This window comes from Ranitomeya variabilis, chromosome 6 (genome assembly GCF_051348905.1).
Source record: "Ranitomeya variabilis isolate aRanVar5 chromosome 6, aRanVar5.hap1, whole genome shotgun sequence".
Classification (NCBI taxonomy): domain Eukaryota; kingdom Metazoa; phylum Chordata; class Amphibia; order Anura; family Dendrobatidae; genus Ranitomeya; species Ranitomeya variabilis.
Window position 1 is genome coordinate 525108964 of NC_135237.1, and position 15419 is coordinate 525124382.

General features: G+C 45.3%; 1 protein-coding gene across 2 annotated transcripts in view; it reads right to left on the minus strand.

Annotated features, from left to right (window-relative positions):
• The window catches only part of NUDCD1 (NudC domain containing 1), a 172933-nt gene that overhangs the window by 99622 nt on the left and 57892 nt on the right, over positions 1-15419 (minus strand). For both annotated transcript variants that reach the window (XM_077271082.1, XM_077271081.1), the window contains 2 exons: positions 6888-7073; positions 5536-5719 (listed from right to left, as the gene is read on the minus strand). In XM_077271082.1, the coding sequence (XP_077127197.1) occupies positions 5536-5719; positions 6888-7073 (370 nt within the window). The remainder of the gene's footprint in view (positions 1-5535; positions 5720-6887; positions 7074-15419) is intronic.

Here is a 15419-nt window from a genome sequence, read left to right on the forward strand (position 1 = left end):
TTGGTACCCAAGGAATCCCTTTTGAAATATTCTGGTTCTTTCCCCACCAGAGAAGGGAATGAATAACGGAGGAATTTAGAGTGACCCTGCTTTCCAAATTGTTTTTTAATATTAACTGCCATTCTAGTATGTGCCACTGAAGCTCCCTTGTGTGGAATTGTGCGAAAGGTATCGCTGGCAGGCATGAAGACAGAGAGCCCAGCAGTGACATTGCCCTCCTTAGAGTCATGGAGGGGTTTTGCAGTGTTTGTGCTATCATGGTTAATATTTTGTCTTTTTTGGGGCCCGGGAGTCGGCATTCTTGAACCTGGGAGTCTAACGTCAGCCCTAGGAACTCCTGTACTTGAGAGGGTTCCAACTTTGATTTTTTTATGTTTATGAGCCAACCCAAGTCCGTTAGAATAGTCATTACTCGGTCTCTCTGTTCTCTGCAGCTTTGAGCCGAGTCGCTGGCTATAAGAAAATCGTCCAATTAAGGGACTATGATAATGTTTTGTACCCTTATGTGGGCCATCATCTCTGCTATTATTTTCGTGAATATTCGCGGAGCAATTGAGATCCCAAACGGGAGGGCCCTGTACTGGAAGTTTCTTATTTTTCTCTTTATGGAAACCGCCATCCTGAGAAATTTTTGAGATTGTTCGTGGATGGGCACATGGTAATATGCGTCGGTTAGGTCTATCACGACCATGAAGCAATTTGGAAAAAGAATTTTTATTGTAGATTTTATCGTTTCCATTTTGAACTTGTGGTTTCTTACATAAATGTTTAAGTTTCTTAAGTTTATAATCGTCCGAAAGGACCCGTCGGGTTTCGGTACTAGAAACAGAGGGGAGAAAAACCCCTCCTCCATTTCTTGAGGAAAGATTTCCTGAATTACGGCTTTCTGCAGTAGGGAAATAATAATTTCTTTCTCTAATGCCGCTTGTTCTGCTGCCGAAGACCTCGTTTTTGTCACTACGTAATTTCGGGGGGGGGGGGGGTGGGAAAGGAAATCTATTTTTAGACCGGATTGTATGAGTTTTAAAATCCAGGTGTTGTTGGATATTTTCTTCCAGGCAGGAAGAAATGAGGTGAGCCTTCCCCCCACCATAGGAAAAAGGTCATTTGGAGGGCTTTTTGTCACGGGAGGTGTTGCCAAAAAGGTAGCCTCTATCTTGTCTTCTCCCTTCTTCCCATTTATTCTGTTCTCTGGGAGGTCTTCGACGAAAAAATTTCCGGTTCCGAAAGGACTGTTTAAATGGGGCTGGCCCCAGATTTGGAAACCCCTTCTTTTTGTCCCCTGCTTTCTGGAGGATGTCATCCAGGGTTTCCCCAAATAAGAAATTTCCCTCGCATGGGATAGAACACAATTTCAGCTTTGTTTGGAGGTCCCCTGGCCAGCTTTTAAGCCATAGGGTCCTTCTAGCTGCGTTGGAGAGGGCAGCGGCCTTGGATGTTAAACGTACTGAGTCCGCTGAGGAGTCCGCTAGGAACGCTGCTGCTGCCCTAATTGCAGGGATTGAATCAAGCAATTTACTTCTGGGTGACCTGTCCTTAATCTGGTTTTCCAGCTGGTCAACCCACACCATCAAAGACCTGGAGGTGCAGGTCGCTGCGACTGCAGGTCTCAAGCTACACCCAGCCGATTCCCAAGCCCCTTTAAGAAAGGTATCCGCTTTCTTGTCTAAGGGGTCTTTGAGGGTACCCATATCCTCAAACGGGAGCGCAAATTTTTTCGAGGCTTTGGCCACTGCTACGTCCAATTTTGGTGCCTTGTCCCAAGAAGTGGACGCCTCGTCATCGAAGGGGTACTTTCTTTTCAGCGAGGGTACTGAAGAATTTCTCCTGTCCGGTTTTTCCCATTCTTTTTTGATCAGTGTCTGAACATTGGAATTTAACGGAAAAGCTCTCCGCTTTTTTTGTCCCAGACCTCCGAACATTATATCTTGAGCCGTTTTATCGGGTCTGGGATCCTCAACCCCCATAGTGGCTCTGACGGCTTTTACTAGAGCGTCCACTTCCTCTAGTGGGAAGCAATGACGGCCTGAATCTTCATCAGAGGAAGATAGGGAGGATTTAGAATCGTCAGACTCCACGTCCTCGGACGAGGATCGGACAGAGTGAGAATATACTGTCTCCTTTACCTTATCCTTCCCTTTTTTGGAAGATAACAGGGCATTCTGAACTTCAGATCTAATTATGGTTTTAAGTTCAGATGCGAAGTCAGGGGTCTCTTCACATAATAATCGCTGAATGCAAGATTTACAAAGCTTTTTGCTCCATGTTACCGGCAAAGCTTTGCTACAGGTGGGGCAGACCCTATTTTTCTTTTTCTCCAGGCTCTTCTTACCCTAGTAAGGGAGAAGAGGAAGCCCCATTATAAAATATATACTTTCACGGAGATCACTCACCATTCGGATGTGGAGGCAGGTACCGGTTCTGGAGGAGGGCCTGGGTCTGGCAGTGGAGCCTCTTGAGGAGGGGAGTTAGTCCTTGCAGCCGATCTGCTGCGCTGTGTGGACCGACTGCTTGACCCACTTCTTCTGGAGCTCTTGTGGTCCACCTTCTTATGATGCTGCTGTCTGGGCTGCAGCTGCTGTGGATCGCTGTCCTCCATGGTTACAGGGAGATAGTGCGATAGCTATGTGTGCACTATCTCCCTTTTTTAATCCGACGCCACCTCCGGCGTTCTGCCGCACTTCCGGTTCTGCACACATCCCAGGGAGAGAGAGATTACCGCGCATGCGCGCGGAGATGACCCGGAAGTTAACGCCTCATTTCCGGAGCGGTGGCCATCTTTCTGCACCCGGAGCGTGCAGATGCCGGCACAGGAGCTCCGGGTGCCAGCGCCCCTTCTTCCCTCAGAGTCTGGCGGCGGTCTCTCCCCCGCACACCCTGAAGAACCCGTCGGTTCCAGCGGTGGCGGCTTCGGGTGCCGGACAAGCCGCGGCAGGAGCCTCCTCGCTGCCGGAACCCGACTGTCCGGTCCCGGTCCTTTGGATACGGCGTCTTCTTTGCAGGTACTGCCGAAAAGAGGTTCCCCGTCAGGGACAGGAAACCAACTGATGCGAGGGAGAGGTACCGCCCTTTTTATCTGTAGGTTTCCTGTCCCTGAAGGGCGGATCCCCTCTCTCCGTAGTGCTGTCATGGGGGACCGAGAAAATAAATTAATAGCTATCTACAAACATCTGAAGGGCTGTCACAGTGTAGAGGGATCATCATTATTCTCACATGGAAACACGAGAAGCAATGGAATGAAACTGAAAGGGAGAAGATACAGATTAGATATTTTTAACAGTGAGGGTGATCAATGAGTGGAACAGGCTGCCACAAGAGGTGGCGAGTTCTCCTTCAATGGAAGATTTCAAACAGAGGCAGGACAGACATGAGATGGTTTAGTGAATCCTGCATTGAGCAGGGGGCTGGACACGATGACCCTTGAGGTCCCTTCCGACTAACATTCTATGATTCTAAGATGCTTTGGCCAACAGCCATCTCAGCCATCTGTCCCATACTCAGTAATGCTCGTTCGGCAGAGCGCTCGTGCTTTCTATGATAAAGCAGAAGGCTGACACATAGGCCGGCCGCTTATCTCCGGAAGAACCGAGCAATCGGCAGTCTGAAATTGGACAAGCGTGATCGACATCTCTCCCGATCATCAGACAACAGGCACACATACACATCAGACACTCCGCTAAACCGGTTGATATCAGCAAGATCCGCCACCTTACTACACAAAATCACCACGATGACTCAGTGGCTAGTACGGTAGCCTAACAGCGCTGGGATCCTGGGTTCAGATTGGACAACATCTGCAAGGAGTTTCATGTTCTTTCTGTGTTTGCGTGGGTTTCCTCCGGGTTCTCCCATACGCCAAAGATATAATGATTGGAAGATTGGGGGCAGCGATGATGATATCTGTAAAGAGCTGGGGAATAATTTGTAAGTTTACGGTCACCCACTTTTAAAATGATGTAGAATGCAACTAAAAATGGAGCCAACCCTCCCGTCCTTGGACTTTCTTCTCAGATCTAGACCATGGGGGATAGTTATGATCATTGGGAGCACAAGGAGTTAGAAACCATCTATCAAAAATATATTACACATCCTTTGGATATAAAGCAAAACTGAAAACATGGGCCGGCACACCTGTTGGCAGAAGTGTAATATGTCGGTGCTTGTTCACACTGTGGTCACTAACAGACAAATGAAACCTAGAATGAAAACAATAAATAGAAATTGCCTAAATCTTAAAGGGGTGAAACAACATTTTCAAATATTTATTTTGCCTCTATAGATTATTATTTTATTTTTTTCGGTTTTACCAAGTAACAGAAAATTCAAAATGCTCCTGTTCCTATAAAATCATATTTGCAGTCTTGGAAAAAATCTGTAAACTACTGAATAATGGTAGCCTACAGATTAACCCCAGGATACCAAACCTTGCCTTTTAGTGGCTAAAGCTTATTTCTACTTAATGGAGAAAAGATGAAAAATGTATTGTGGTGGTCTTGATAGTGGAGACCGCAACTGAGTTTAGGTTCCCAGCAAAGAGGATCGCCTTGTCGGTGGTTGCTGGGCACACGAAAATTGGAAAAGACATAGTTACTTGGCCAATTCATAAGTGCAGTAATAGAATTCCAGTTTCACATATTTTATGTTTACATGCTGTAGCTTTACAGAGTGGAACTTTATTTGTTGGTGCTCTTTGTTTGGAAGTGATGGTAAGTCTTTGATGTTTGAGACCCCAACTAATTCATAGAAAAGGGGACCCAAGGTTCCCTGTGTGAGCATGTGCAATCACCTTTCCTATGGACAAAGGAAAGAGTGATAGTGAACATGTGCCACCACCAATTCCACGGACAGTGAATTGAGAAGGGTCACACATGCTCACTTCTGCTCTGTCCACTGTCAATAGGAGAGGTGGTCGCACATGCTCACTACTGCTCTGTCAATAGGAGAGGTGGTTGAACATGCTCACTACTGCTCTGTCAATAGGAGAGGTGGTCGCACATGCTCACTACTGCTCTGTGAATAGGAGAGGTGGTCGCACATGCTCACTACTGCTCTGTCAATAGGAGAGGTGGTCGCACATGCTCACTAATGTTCCAGTCACGCTCTGTATTTTGGGCCCCCTTTTCTATGAATCAGCATGGGTCTCAGCGTTGAGACCCCTACAGATCATACATTTATCATCTATCCTGTGGATAGAGGCCGTTTATGAAAGTATATTAAAAGGGTATTCCAACAATTAAAAATTATGCCCTCACCATAGCAGAGTGCTGAAAATAGAAAAGTGCTGAAGCCCGCTTTCTCCAGAGGCCCCATAAAGAATAAAAGGAATAGCGGTTGTGCCATCACATCTCTGTAGGATCCAGAGTCCAGGTCTCAGGCTCGTTTGGGACCCAGCAGAGAGATACCCAGAAATTAGCAAATTATCCCTTACCCACTTTCAATTCAGGCAATACCCTTTTAAGCATTGAGACCACAAGGCCACAGAAGCTCCAAAACTAAAGAAAGATAAATCTGCTTTACAGAAGGAGAAGTATTTACCGATATTTTGGCCGCACGTTATAGATATCCACTCCAGGGAGACATGGAAACCGCTGCCTTTCACATCCAGTTCATCTCTCTCGATAGACAATACTAGAGTATCGATGACCTGCACCTCATCCCGGGCGTACACAATACTGTGAAGAATGATGAACGGGTCCCCCAGCTCCTCATTAAACGTCAGCTGCAATGAACGTGAAAATAAGTGAATGAGACAAGAGTCATCAATGTGGAGGCGAATACAATGTACTGCGTGGGGACCAGAGGCGTGATCGGCAGGGTTCAGTACAGGGATATGCTTAGCCTAATGACAAGGTTACACAGTCCTATGCAAACTAAGACCCAGCCCATATTGAATTAAGCTTTTAGAGAAAGTAGAGTCTTCCAGGTTAATATATATATATATATATATATATATATATATATATATATATATATATATATATATATATATATATATATATATATATATATATATATATAATTAGCCTTAAAAGGCTATAAGCACCTTTCATATGAATATATTACTGGTTATCACCAGCCTGATCCATGTTTCAGCTTTTTCTCTTGTCGGAGTGTCTCTCAGCACAGCTTCCTTTCCTGTTTTCTGTAGCTGGTTTTCTCTGCCCTCCCCAAGACTGTACACGCTTTCTCTACTCCCCATGCTGTAGAAATCCATGTACAACTCCCTCCCCCTTCCTTGCTAACATTTCTAAAACAAGAACTGCAGCAGAAAGCCATCGGAACCAGGAACTATGAAGAATTTGTAACATTTTGAAAAGCCACTGAGCTAGATAAGACATATAGAGCAGTCTTAGGCCTGGACAGTCCTACTTCTAGCTTATGCCCAACATAGGATTGAACTTACTATGTCAGCACATGACCAGTGCTGTATGTGAAGGGGGCTGGCCGACTGTGCTCATAGGAATAGCTAAGCCAACCTTCTTTTCTACCATAGACACAGCTATTTAAATGAGCAGTCAGCCAGCCCCCTTCACACACAGCGCCATGTTGTGGAACAGAAATAATTCTGTATCAAACACAACCCGGAACTACAGAGCCAGGAAAGCGCCAATATCTTTAGAATGGGGAATCCTTTGATTTTTAAAATTCGTTAGTAAACTGTACAACTAGTTATTTTATGCAAATTTTAAGAATTTTGTTTGAGCTGGACACTCGCTTTATTCGATTGATAATGATACTCGCCTGATGTGACCATCTGAAGTGGTTATCTAAGTTGTATGACGATCAAACAGTTTGGAGAAATTCTCTCGGGGCAGATTAGTGGGGACAGGATCCCCCGAGGGCTTTATTGTGTGTACCCAAACATCTCGGACATGGAGAATGCTCACCTCCCATTTTACCGAGGCACATTCATCATTCCTGGAACGGTGGATGACATACAAGGTTCCTGTCCCATCAGAAAGGGTCACCCAGGCGGGCGATGTGAAATGCATGGAGGAGCAGAGTCGCTGGTCGCAGGAGCGCACGTCACTTGGAAATCTGAAGACTTCTATTGGTTTCCCCAAAGCCGTATCCTGAAAATTGGACAAGAGGCAAATGATTGACTTGTGAGCATGATCACTAAGTTTCTAGGACTTATGTTCAGGTTACGTAGGAGAAGGGATCAGAATATGAAGGATTATAAGGTGGGCGCCCCATCTCCCATCGCATGGTCTTCTGTATCTCAGGATGGCAGATACGACGCTATTCTATCTTGATATGACAATTTTAGGTTTCAGATAATAAAGTGTCTTCGAGACATGAGCAAATCAACAACTCACGGCACAGAGATCCCAGCACGATCATTCCATAATCCCCATGGTTCTACCTTCCAGGGTCACGGACCAGAAGCAGCTGTCACCAGAGGCGGATTACAACCTCTCCCGTCACTCGGTCATCCAGTAAATGGAATTAGACAGTTTCAGAAAATCTGCAAGTGCAATAGTTATTCTGCCTTTTTTCCCCTTCACTTTTATTATTTGGCATAGAAAAAAAATAGTCATTCATCTCACAGATTCTGCAGAGAAAAGTCTCACAATAGTGCGATGGTAGTGACCCAGAGCCAAGAACAGACACTACCGACTGTACGGTGCTGCGATGTTCCCGCTCCGTATACTCTCTACATATAGCCACCTCGGACCCATCAACACCCGATCGTGGGGGGCAGACAACCGGCATCCCTAAATTATATCGATGACCTATCTTAAGAGTAGGCCATCAATACTGTAGGCCTGGACAACCCCTCTAAAGCAGAGGTAGAGGTGGGTCATCGAGAGACAGGGACTGCTGAAGGAGGGACAAACCAGCAGGCAGAATGGTATTCTAATTATTATAATCATTATTATTGCTGTTTTATACTCATGTAAATATTGAGCAGCATTCATTCTGTGAACTCACTGCTATTGCCAATACATGTAACAATACTGCTTATAGTAACCCATATTCTTACCTTTAGCAGATAATAAACACTGTATAATTTACTGGGTTTTGTTAAGTTTATAAATCATAATTTTCCATTATTCAGCTCTTGTAACCTGATCAACAGCTCTCAACACATCTCAAACAGAATGAAACCACCTCAAACATCACGATGACCCCGCACAGTCGCCATGCACTTTGATGTTCTCACAAAGCACCTCCCACAGTATGAAGTCCCAAAACAGCATGATGTCCCCACGAAAAGTATGATGTCCCACACCACCCACCGCAAATGATGAGCTACACAAAGTATCTCACACCTTATGGTGTGCACACAGCCCCCCCCCATGCAGTATGATGTCCTCACGAAGTTTGATGTCCCCACACAGAATGATGTCCTCATAACAACGTACCCATGCAGTATGATGTCCCCATGCAGCTCCCCACGCAGTATGATGTCCTCATAAAGCCACCCACGCATTATGATGTCCCCAAACAGTCTCTACCATGCAGTGTCACCATACAGCCCCCTACGCAGTAAGATGTCCCTATACAGCCTCTCCAATGCAATATGATGTCCCCATAAAGCCCCCCATGCAGTATGATAACCTCATAAAGCCCCTCTATGCAGTATGATGTCTCCACAAAGCCCCCCTTGCTGTATCATTTCCCACACAGCATGATGTCCCCACACAGCCCTTCCAAACCGCATGTCCTCTCAGAGCCATCCTCTCTCCTTCCACAGTATGATGTCCCCATAGTTTCCCACAAGTACTGACATTTTTTAAAAATAAAGAGACCCACCTAGCCCTGTTCCTCCGCTGTGCTGCTCCAGTATGTGAGGTGTACTAAGCAGTGCACTGCTGGCGCAATGCAGTAACTTTAAGGGTCTTCACACAAACAAAAGTTGATTTTAATTGTCAGAGCTTGCAATAATAATTATTAGAATTTCCACAATTGGATGTGTTTAAATAAAATGTTCCTGTGCTGAGATAATCTTATACATGTGCCCCTGCTGTGTACGGTGTAATGGCCGTGTGTGACCGTGCAGGACCATGGTCTGGTCATTACTGCTTACCGCTGGGGTTATTATGCTGCTAACTATCCTTACTATATGGCATTGATTAGCAGCGGACAGATCTATTTGCACTATATGCACTGAAAGCATTTTCTGATATCTACCTTTTTTTAATGTATTTACATTGGTCATATACAATCCTGGAAATTACATGATTAACCAACTGATCTTAAGGAATAAACAGAAGGAATCATTTAATTACTGATGGACTTCAAGCACACCTGAATGCAGTCAATTTTGTATTTGTATCCACCCCCACAAAAATTCACGTTTTTAACCTTATATGTCTTAATAAAGATTTCAATATCATTTTTAAACTTGGCATAAGACGTACTTTTGTTTATAGGTTGAATTAATTTGAGGAGAGCGCCATCAATCTAGGCCACCTATTCGGTTTTGTTCAATCCTTGCATGTGTTGCCACTGTCGAACAGCACGAGACATGCAACCGCGGGGACTCGGGCATGTTTTCTGAGCACGCCGAAGACACTCGGTTAGCACCCGAGCATGCTCAGATAACACCTTATCCCATTATCACTAGTTATCAACTATCTTGTAGTAGGTGATAAAAGGGTTCTGTCTCACAAGGTGAAAAAATCCAAATTAAGGGGACTAAGTGAAATTAGATAATCAGACAAGTCCGTCCATCATGGTACCCAAGACTGGAAATGCTACGCACAGTATAGGGTATGAGCGCAGTCTGATGCTAACTATTAACGCGGCTTTTGCAGAAATATTTGAGCTTTCAAACTCCATTAATGACCTCAATCCACTATGTGACACATTAGTCGCTCGCACCGGCTGCAGACGCATCGCTAAATGCAAAATGATGACAGGCAAAACTTTTTATCCTCCAGGCTCTTAAAAAGTTCCAAGATTGTCTGACAAATCAATAGCACAATGGTCAGGTGGGAATTAACAATAGGAGTCCTATCAGCTGCAATGGCAGCGAGTCCCCGTGTGTAACACACCATAATGACCCGGTGTTCCCCTGCCTCCCATCCTCCTCACCGCCCTGATATGGGAGCACAAAACAGCTTCTAAACATCGGCAGAAACACAGCATGTCATCTGTAACAGAACTATTCTGCTCCTGTCATGAGGAACTGACATAAACGCCGTTATTGACTTTTCCAAACATGAAACTTGCATTAAACAAGTAAGAAAAATAGAAAAAAAAAGTGAAAATAAAAATCGAATTAGTAGTAACTTTCGCATTTTGTACAGGCATCAAACTTTACAAAAAAAAAAGGCCAATCACATCATTTGCAGGAAAAGTTGTGTTAGCCATAAATTATCAGAGAGATAAGAGAGTGCGCAAGGAGAGAGAAAGAGCGCGCAAGGAGAGAGAAAGAGCGCGCAAGGAGAGAGAAAGAGCGCACAAGGAGAGAGAAAGAGCGCACAAGGAGAGAGAAAGAGCGCACAAGGAGAGAGAAAGAGCGCACAAGGAGAGAGAAAGAGCGCACAAGGAGAGAGAAAGAGCGAGCAAGTAGAGAAAAAGAACGAGCAAGTAGAGAAAAAGAACGAGCAAGTAGAGAAAAAGAGCACGCAAAAAGAAAGACCACGAAGAAGAGAGCGCACAAGGAGAAAGAGCGCACAAGGAGAAAGAGCGCACAAGGAGAAAGAGCGGGCAAAGGAGAAAGAGCGCGTAAGGAGAGAGTGAACGCACAAAGAGACCGCTAGGAGAGAGAAAAAAAAAAGAGCGGGATGGAGAAAAAGCGTGCAAGGAGAAAGAAAGCGCGCAAAAAGAGAAAGCGAGTGAGCGCGCAATGAGAGAGAGCACGCAAGGAGAGAGCGAAGGATAAAGAGAGTGCGCAAGGAGAGAAAGAAAGTGCACAAGGAGAAAGCGCGCAAGCAGAGAAAGAAAGCGCACAAGGAGAAAGAGCGCACAAGGAGAAAGAGTGCACAAGGAGAAAGAGTGCACAAGGAGAAAGCGCGTGAAAGGAAGAGCGCGCAAGGCGAAAGAGCGCGCAAGACGAAAGAGCGCGCAAAAAGAGCGCGCAAAAAGAGCGCGCAAAAAGAGCGCGCAAAAAGAGCGCGCAAAAAGAGCGCGCAAAAAGAGCGCGCGCAAGAATAGAGAAAGCGAGTGAGCGCGCAAGGAGAGAAAGCGAGTGAGCGCGCAAGGAGAGAAAGAGCGTGCAAGGAGAGAGCGCATAAGGAGAAAGAGTGAGCGCACAAGGAGAAAAATTGCGCAAGGAGAAAGAGTGCAAGGAGAAAGAGTGAGCGCACAAGGAGAGACAGAAAGAGCACGCAAGGATAAAGTGCGCAAGGAGAAAAATCGCACAAGGAGAAAGAAAGCGCACAAGGAGAAAGAGCGCGCAAGGAGAGAGTGCACAAGGAGAAAGGGCAGAGGAGAAAGAGCGCGCAAGGTGAGAAAGTGAGTGAGTGTGCAAGGAGAAAGAGTGCAACGAGAGAGCGAGCTAGGAGAGAGCAAGCAAGGAGAGAGAGAGCGCGAGCAAGGAGAGAGAGAGCAAGGAGAGAGAGCGCAAGCAAGGAGAGAGAGAGCGCAAGCAAGGAGAGAGGGAGAGAGCGAGCGAGCAGGGAGAGAGCGAGCAGGGAGAGAGAGCGCGAGCAAGGAGAGAGCGAGCGAGCAAGGAGAGAGCGAGCGAGCAAGGAGAGAGCGAGCAAGGAGAGAGCGAGCAAGGAGAGAGCGAGCAAGGAGAGAGCGAGCAAGGAGAGAGCGAGCAAGCAAGGAGAGAGCAAGAGAGAGAGAGAAAATGGAGGAGATGAGGCTCTTGTTCAAGGTAGGCAATGTGCAGTAGGAATCTTAGCTCCCTAACTTCAGGTATATGAAGATGGACTTCCTGTGGAAATTCTGATCTAATGCTGGAGATACCTGAGGTATTGTGGTAAGGAGAGGCTGCTCACACTGCTGTCCACCCTGTCTATGTGATCTAATACTGGAGATACCAGGAGTGCAGAGATTAGAAGAGACTGCTCACACTTCTGTCCACCATATCGATGTACCCACATTGCTATCCACAATGTCTATCTCATCTAATACTATACAAAAAATCCTGACCAGCACCTCCTAAGTGTGAATAGGTGCAAGCTGCAGTGACAGCAAAATATGTACAAAAAAAGCACAGCAGCACTCTGTGAAAGCCAAGACATATAGTGTCAATGGAAATAACTTCAACTACATTGTCCCTCAGCAAGATGTACTAACAAAAAAAAGAAAAAAGGTTCATAGCACACAAATTGCCCAATTCATGTGTACCCATCAACCATGGCAAGGTGACACTTCTCTGATGGGTCCTATCATAACCCTTCCCTATCCTACTGTACATACCACTTTTCGTACATATTCACCTAATACTAGAGATAACAGGGGTGGTGAAGGAAAAATAGCTGCTCACACTGTTGTCCACCCTGTCTATCTGATCTAATGCTGGAGACACCAGGAGTGCTGAGGTAAGAAGAGGCTGCTCACACTGCTGTCCACTCTGATAGAAAACTTTACATGCAACCAGGTTCACATGACTGTAGATTATCTCATCCGAGAGAATTGGGTTGATTATGATAATGACACTCCGATCAAACTCCAAGTATCAGCATAGTGTGATCAGATGAGAGCACTGTAGTGCACTGTGAGAAGATAGAGAACAAAATGTTCCATCTTTTCTATTGTGTGAGTTCGCAGAAATAAGTCTGCACTCAGATGTTATCTGAGTGCAGTTTGATGGTTTCCACGTGCCCATAGACTTGAACGAGCGAATGGCTTTCAATTTCAGAGTGAAATCGCAGCATGCAGCTATTTTGTTTCACTGACAGATTCTGTCAGTGAAAAAACTGATCAGCAGCACAGCCCCATTATGTAACTGCTGAAAGAGCTATTCAATAAAAACAAAATCTGATAGCAGTCATCTGATGTACAGTATACGGTGGTATGAACAAGCTCTAATAGGAGTGCTAAGCTAAAAGGAGGCTGCCGACACTGCTGTTCACCCTGTCTATCTGATCTAATGCTGGAGATACCAGGGGTGCTGAGATAAGAAGAGGTTGCTCACACTGCTGTCCATCCTGTCTATCTGATCTAATACTGGAGATACAAGGAATACTGAGGTAAAACGAGGCTGCTCACACTGCTGTCCACCCTGTCTATCTGATCTAATGCTGGAGATACCAGGGGTGCTGAGGTAAGAAGAGGCTGCTCACACTGCTGTCCACCCTGTCTATCTGATCTAATACTAGAGATACCAGGGGAGCTGAGGTAAGGAGAGGCTGCTCACACTGCTGTCCACCCTGTCTATCTGATCTAATACTGGAGATACCAGGGGAGCTGAGGTAAAAAGAGGTTGCTTACACTGCTGTCCACCCTGTCTATCTGATCTAATACTGGAGATACCAGGGGTTCTGACATAAGAAGAGGCTGCTCATACTGCTGTCCCTCCTTATGCATCTGATCTAATACTGGAGATACCAGGGGAGCTGAGGTAAGAAGAGGCTGCTCACACTGCTTTCCACCCTGTCTATCTGATCTAATACTAGAGATACCAGGGGTGCTAAGGTAAGAAGAGGCAGGTCACACTGCTGTTCACCCTGTCTATTTGATCTAATACTGGAGATACTAGCTGTGCTGAGATAAGAAGAGGTTGCTCACACTGCTGTCCATCCTGTCTATCTGATCTAATACTGGAGATACAAGGAATACTGAGGTAAAAAGAGGCTGCTCACACTGCTGTCCACCCTGTCTATCTGATCTAATGCTGGAGATACCAGGGGTGCTGAGGTAAGAAGAGGCTGCTCACACTGCTGTCCACACTGTCTATCTGATCTAATACTGGAGATACCAGGGGGTTCTGAGGTAAGAAGAGGCTGCTCACACTGCTGTCCACCCTGTTTATCTGATCTAATATTGGAGATACCAGGGGTTCTGAGGTAAGAAGAGGCTGCTCACACTGCTGTCCCCCCTTGTGCATCTGATCTAATACTGGAGATATCAGGGGTGCTGAGGAAAGAAGAGGCTGCTCACACTGCTGTCCATCCTGTCTATCTGATCTAATACTGGAGATACTAGGAGTGCAGAGGTAAGAAGAGACTGCTCATACTGCTGTCTAACCTGCCCATGAACAAAGGCAGCGCTGCTTCTGAAGTGTCACAAATTTCTTTTTCTAATTGTGGAAAAAACATTTACATTTGCAGGTTTATACTGGGCAATGACCACATAATTCATCATATTTATTTACTTTTAAAGGCAAGTGGCCACATTTCAAAGGGATCAATATGTTCCTTTAACAGAAAAAGTGGGTTTAAAACCAGAAAGCCTAGACCATTGTGAGTTAATATCGTCATAACTGGAAGAAAAACAAAGCTTTGCACACAGAAGAGGACTTCTGAATATTCATAAGCTCCAAGTCATATCACAGTAAACGAAAAGCAACATAGCACCTGAAATGGAGCCAAAAAAAGAAAACAATGGCAAACGAGCCCAAGCTGTCAGCAGCTCCTCATTGTCCGCTGCAGACACATATGGCTCAGGAGATGCTCGCGCTGCCCTGTTACACACGTTCTGAAGGATCGCTGCCATAATAGGCTCTCCTGCCGCGCAGAACACAGATGCGCACAAAACGCAGCATACGGGACGGGTCATCGTACCAGATATTAAATAACAAAACTATAAATAATCTTAACACTTCTCAGATACAGAGTATTTAGCTAGAAATCATAGTTTCTTTTTTTTTATATATACGGTATTTCCATCATTCTCCACTGATTATTATTGTGTGGTGTTCAAGGGCACCGTCATAGACCATCAAAAGGGAAGTTCAAGGGGCTGAGGAGCTTATGAAGTCTAGTCAGAATTAGGGACCCACATTCGAAAAACTTTGGACGAGGCCGACGATTTCGGAATGATCGTCTGAGCATTTAGTAATGTCGAGAATAAAAGGATCTGATGGCTGGAATTCACTCACCCGGTCCTATTATTTGGAGGGGAGATAATGGATTGTCTGATGATTCTCGCATCTGCTCTCATAGAGAACACAGGAGCTTGGCAAAATTCAGCATTCCAGTGTATGGTGGAGGCGGGACACATAGTGGACAGCTAAACGATAGTTCAGCCAACCGCCATCGACAGTATACGGGTACGTGTGCTCTGATTCAAGTCAATGTATTGATCACCTTGCATGGTTACAACGGCTGATCTTCAGCTGATCTCCACCAGCACCTGCTACACCTTGGTCTTCACTTCGGCGATGAATTGTTGCTGTTTTCCTCCTCTGTATGGCAAGTTGCGTCAGGTTGAAAGGTCAACCTTTATTTTTGAATGGCGTCAATCCTGGTAATCTATAAAAAAGGGACTCCAACTATTCACATGGTATCTCAATTAAGGTTACACCCTTTGATTTGGCTATTATTCCTGTTTATTTTTATTTGGTTTCTGAT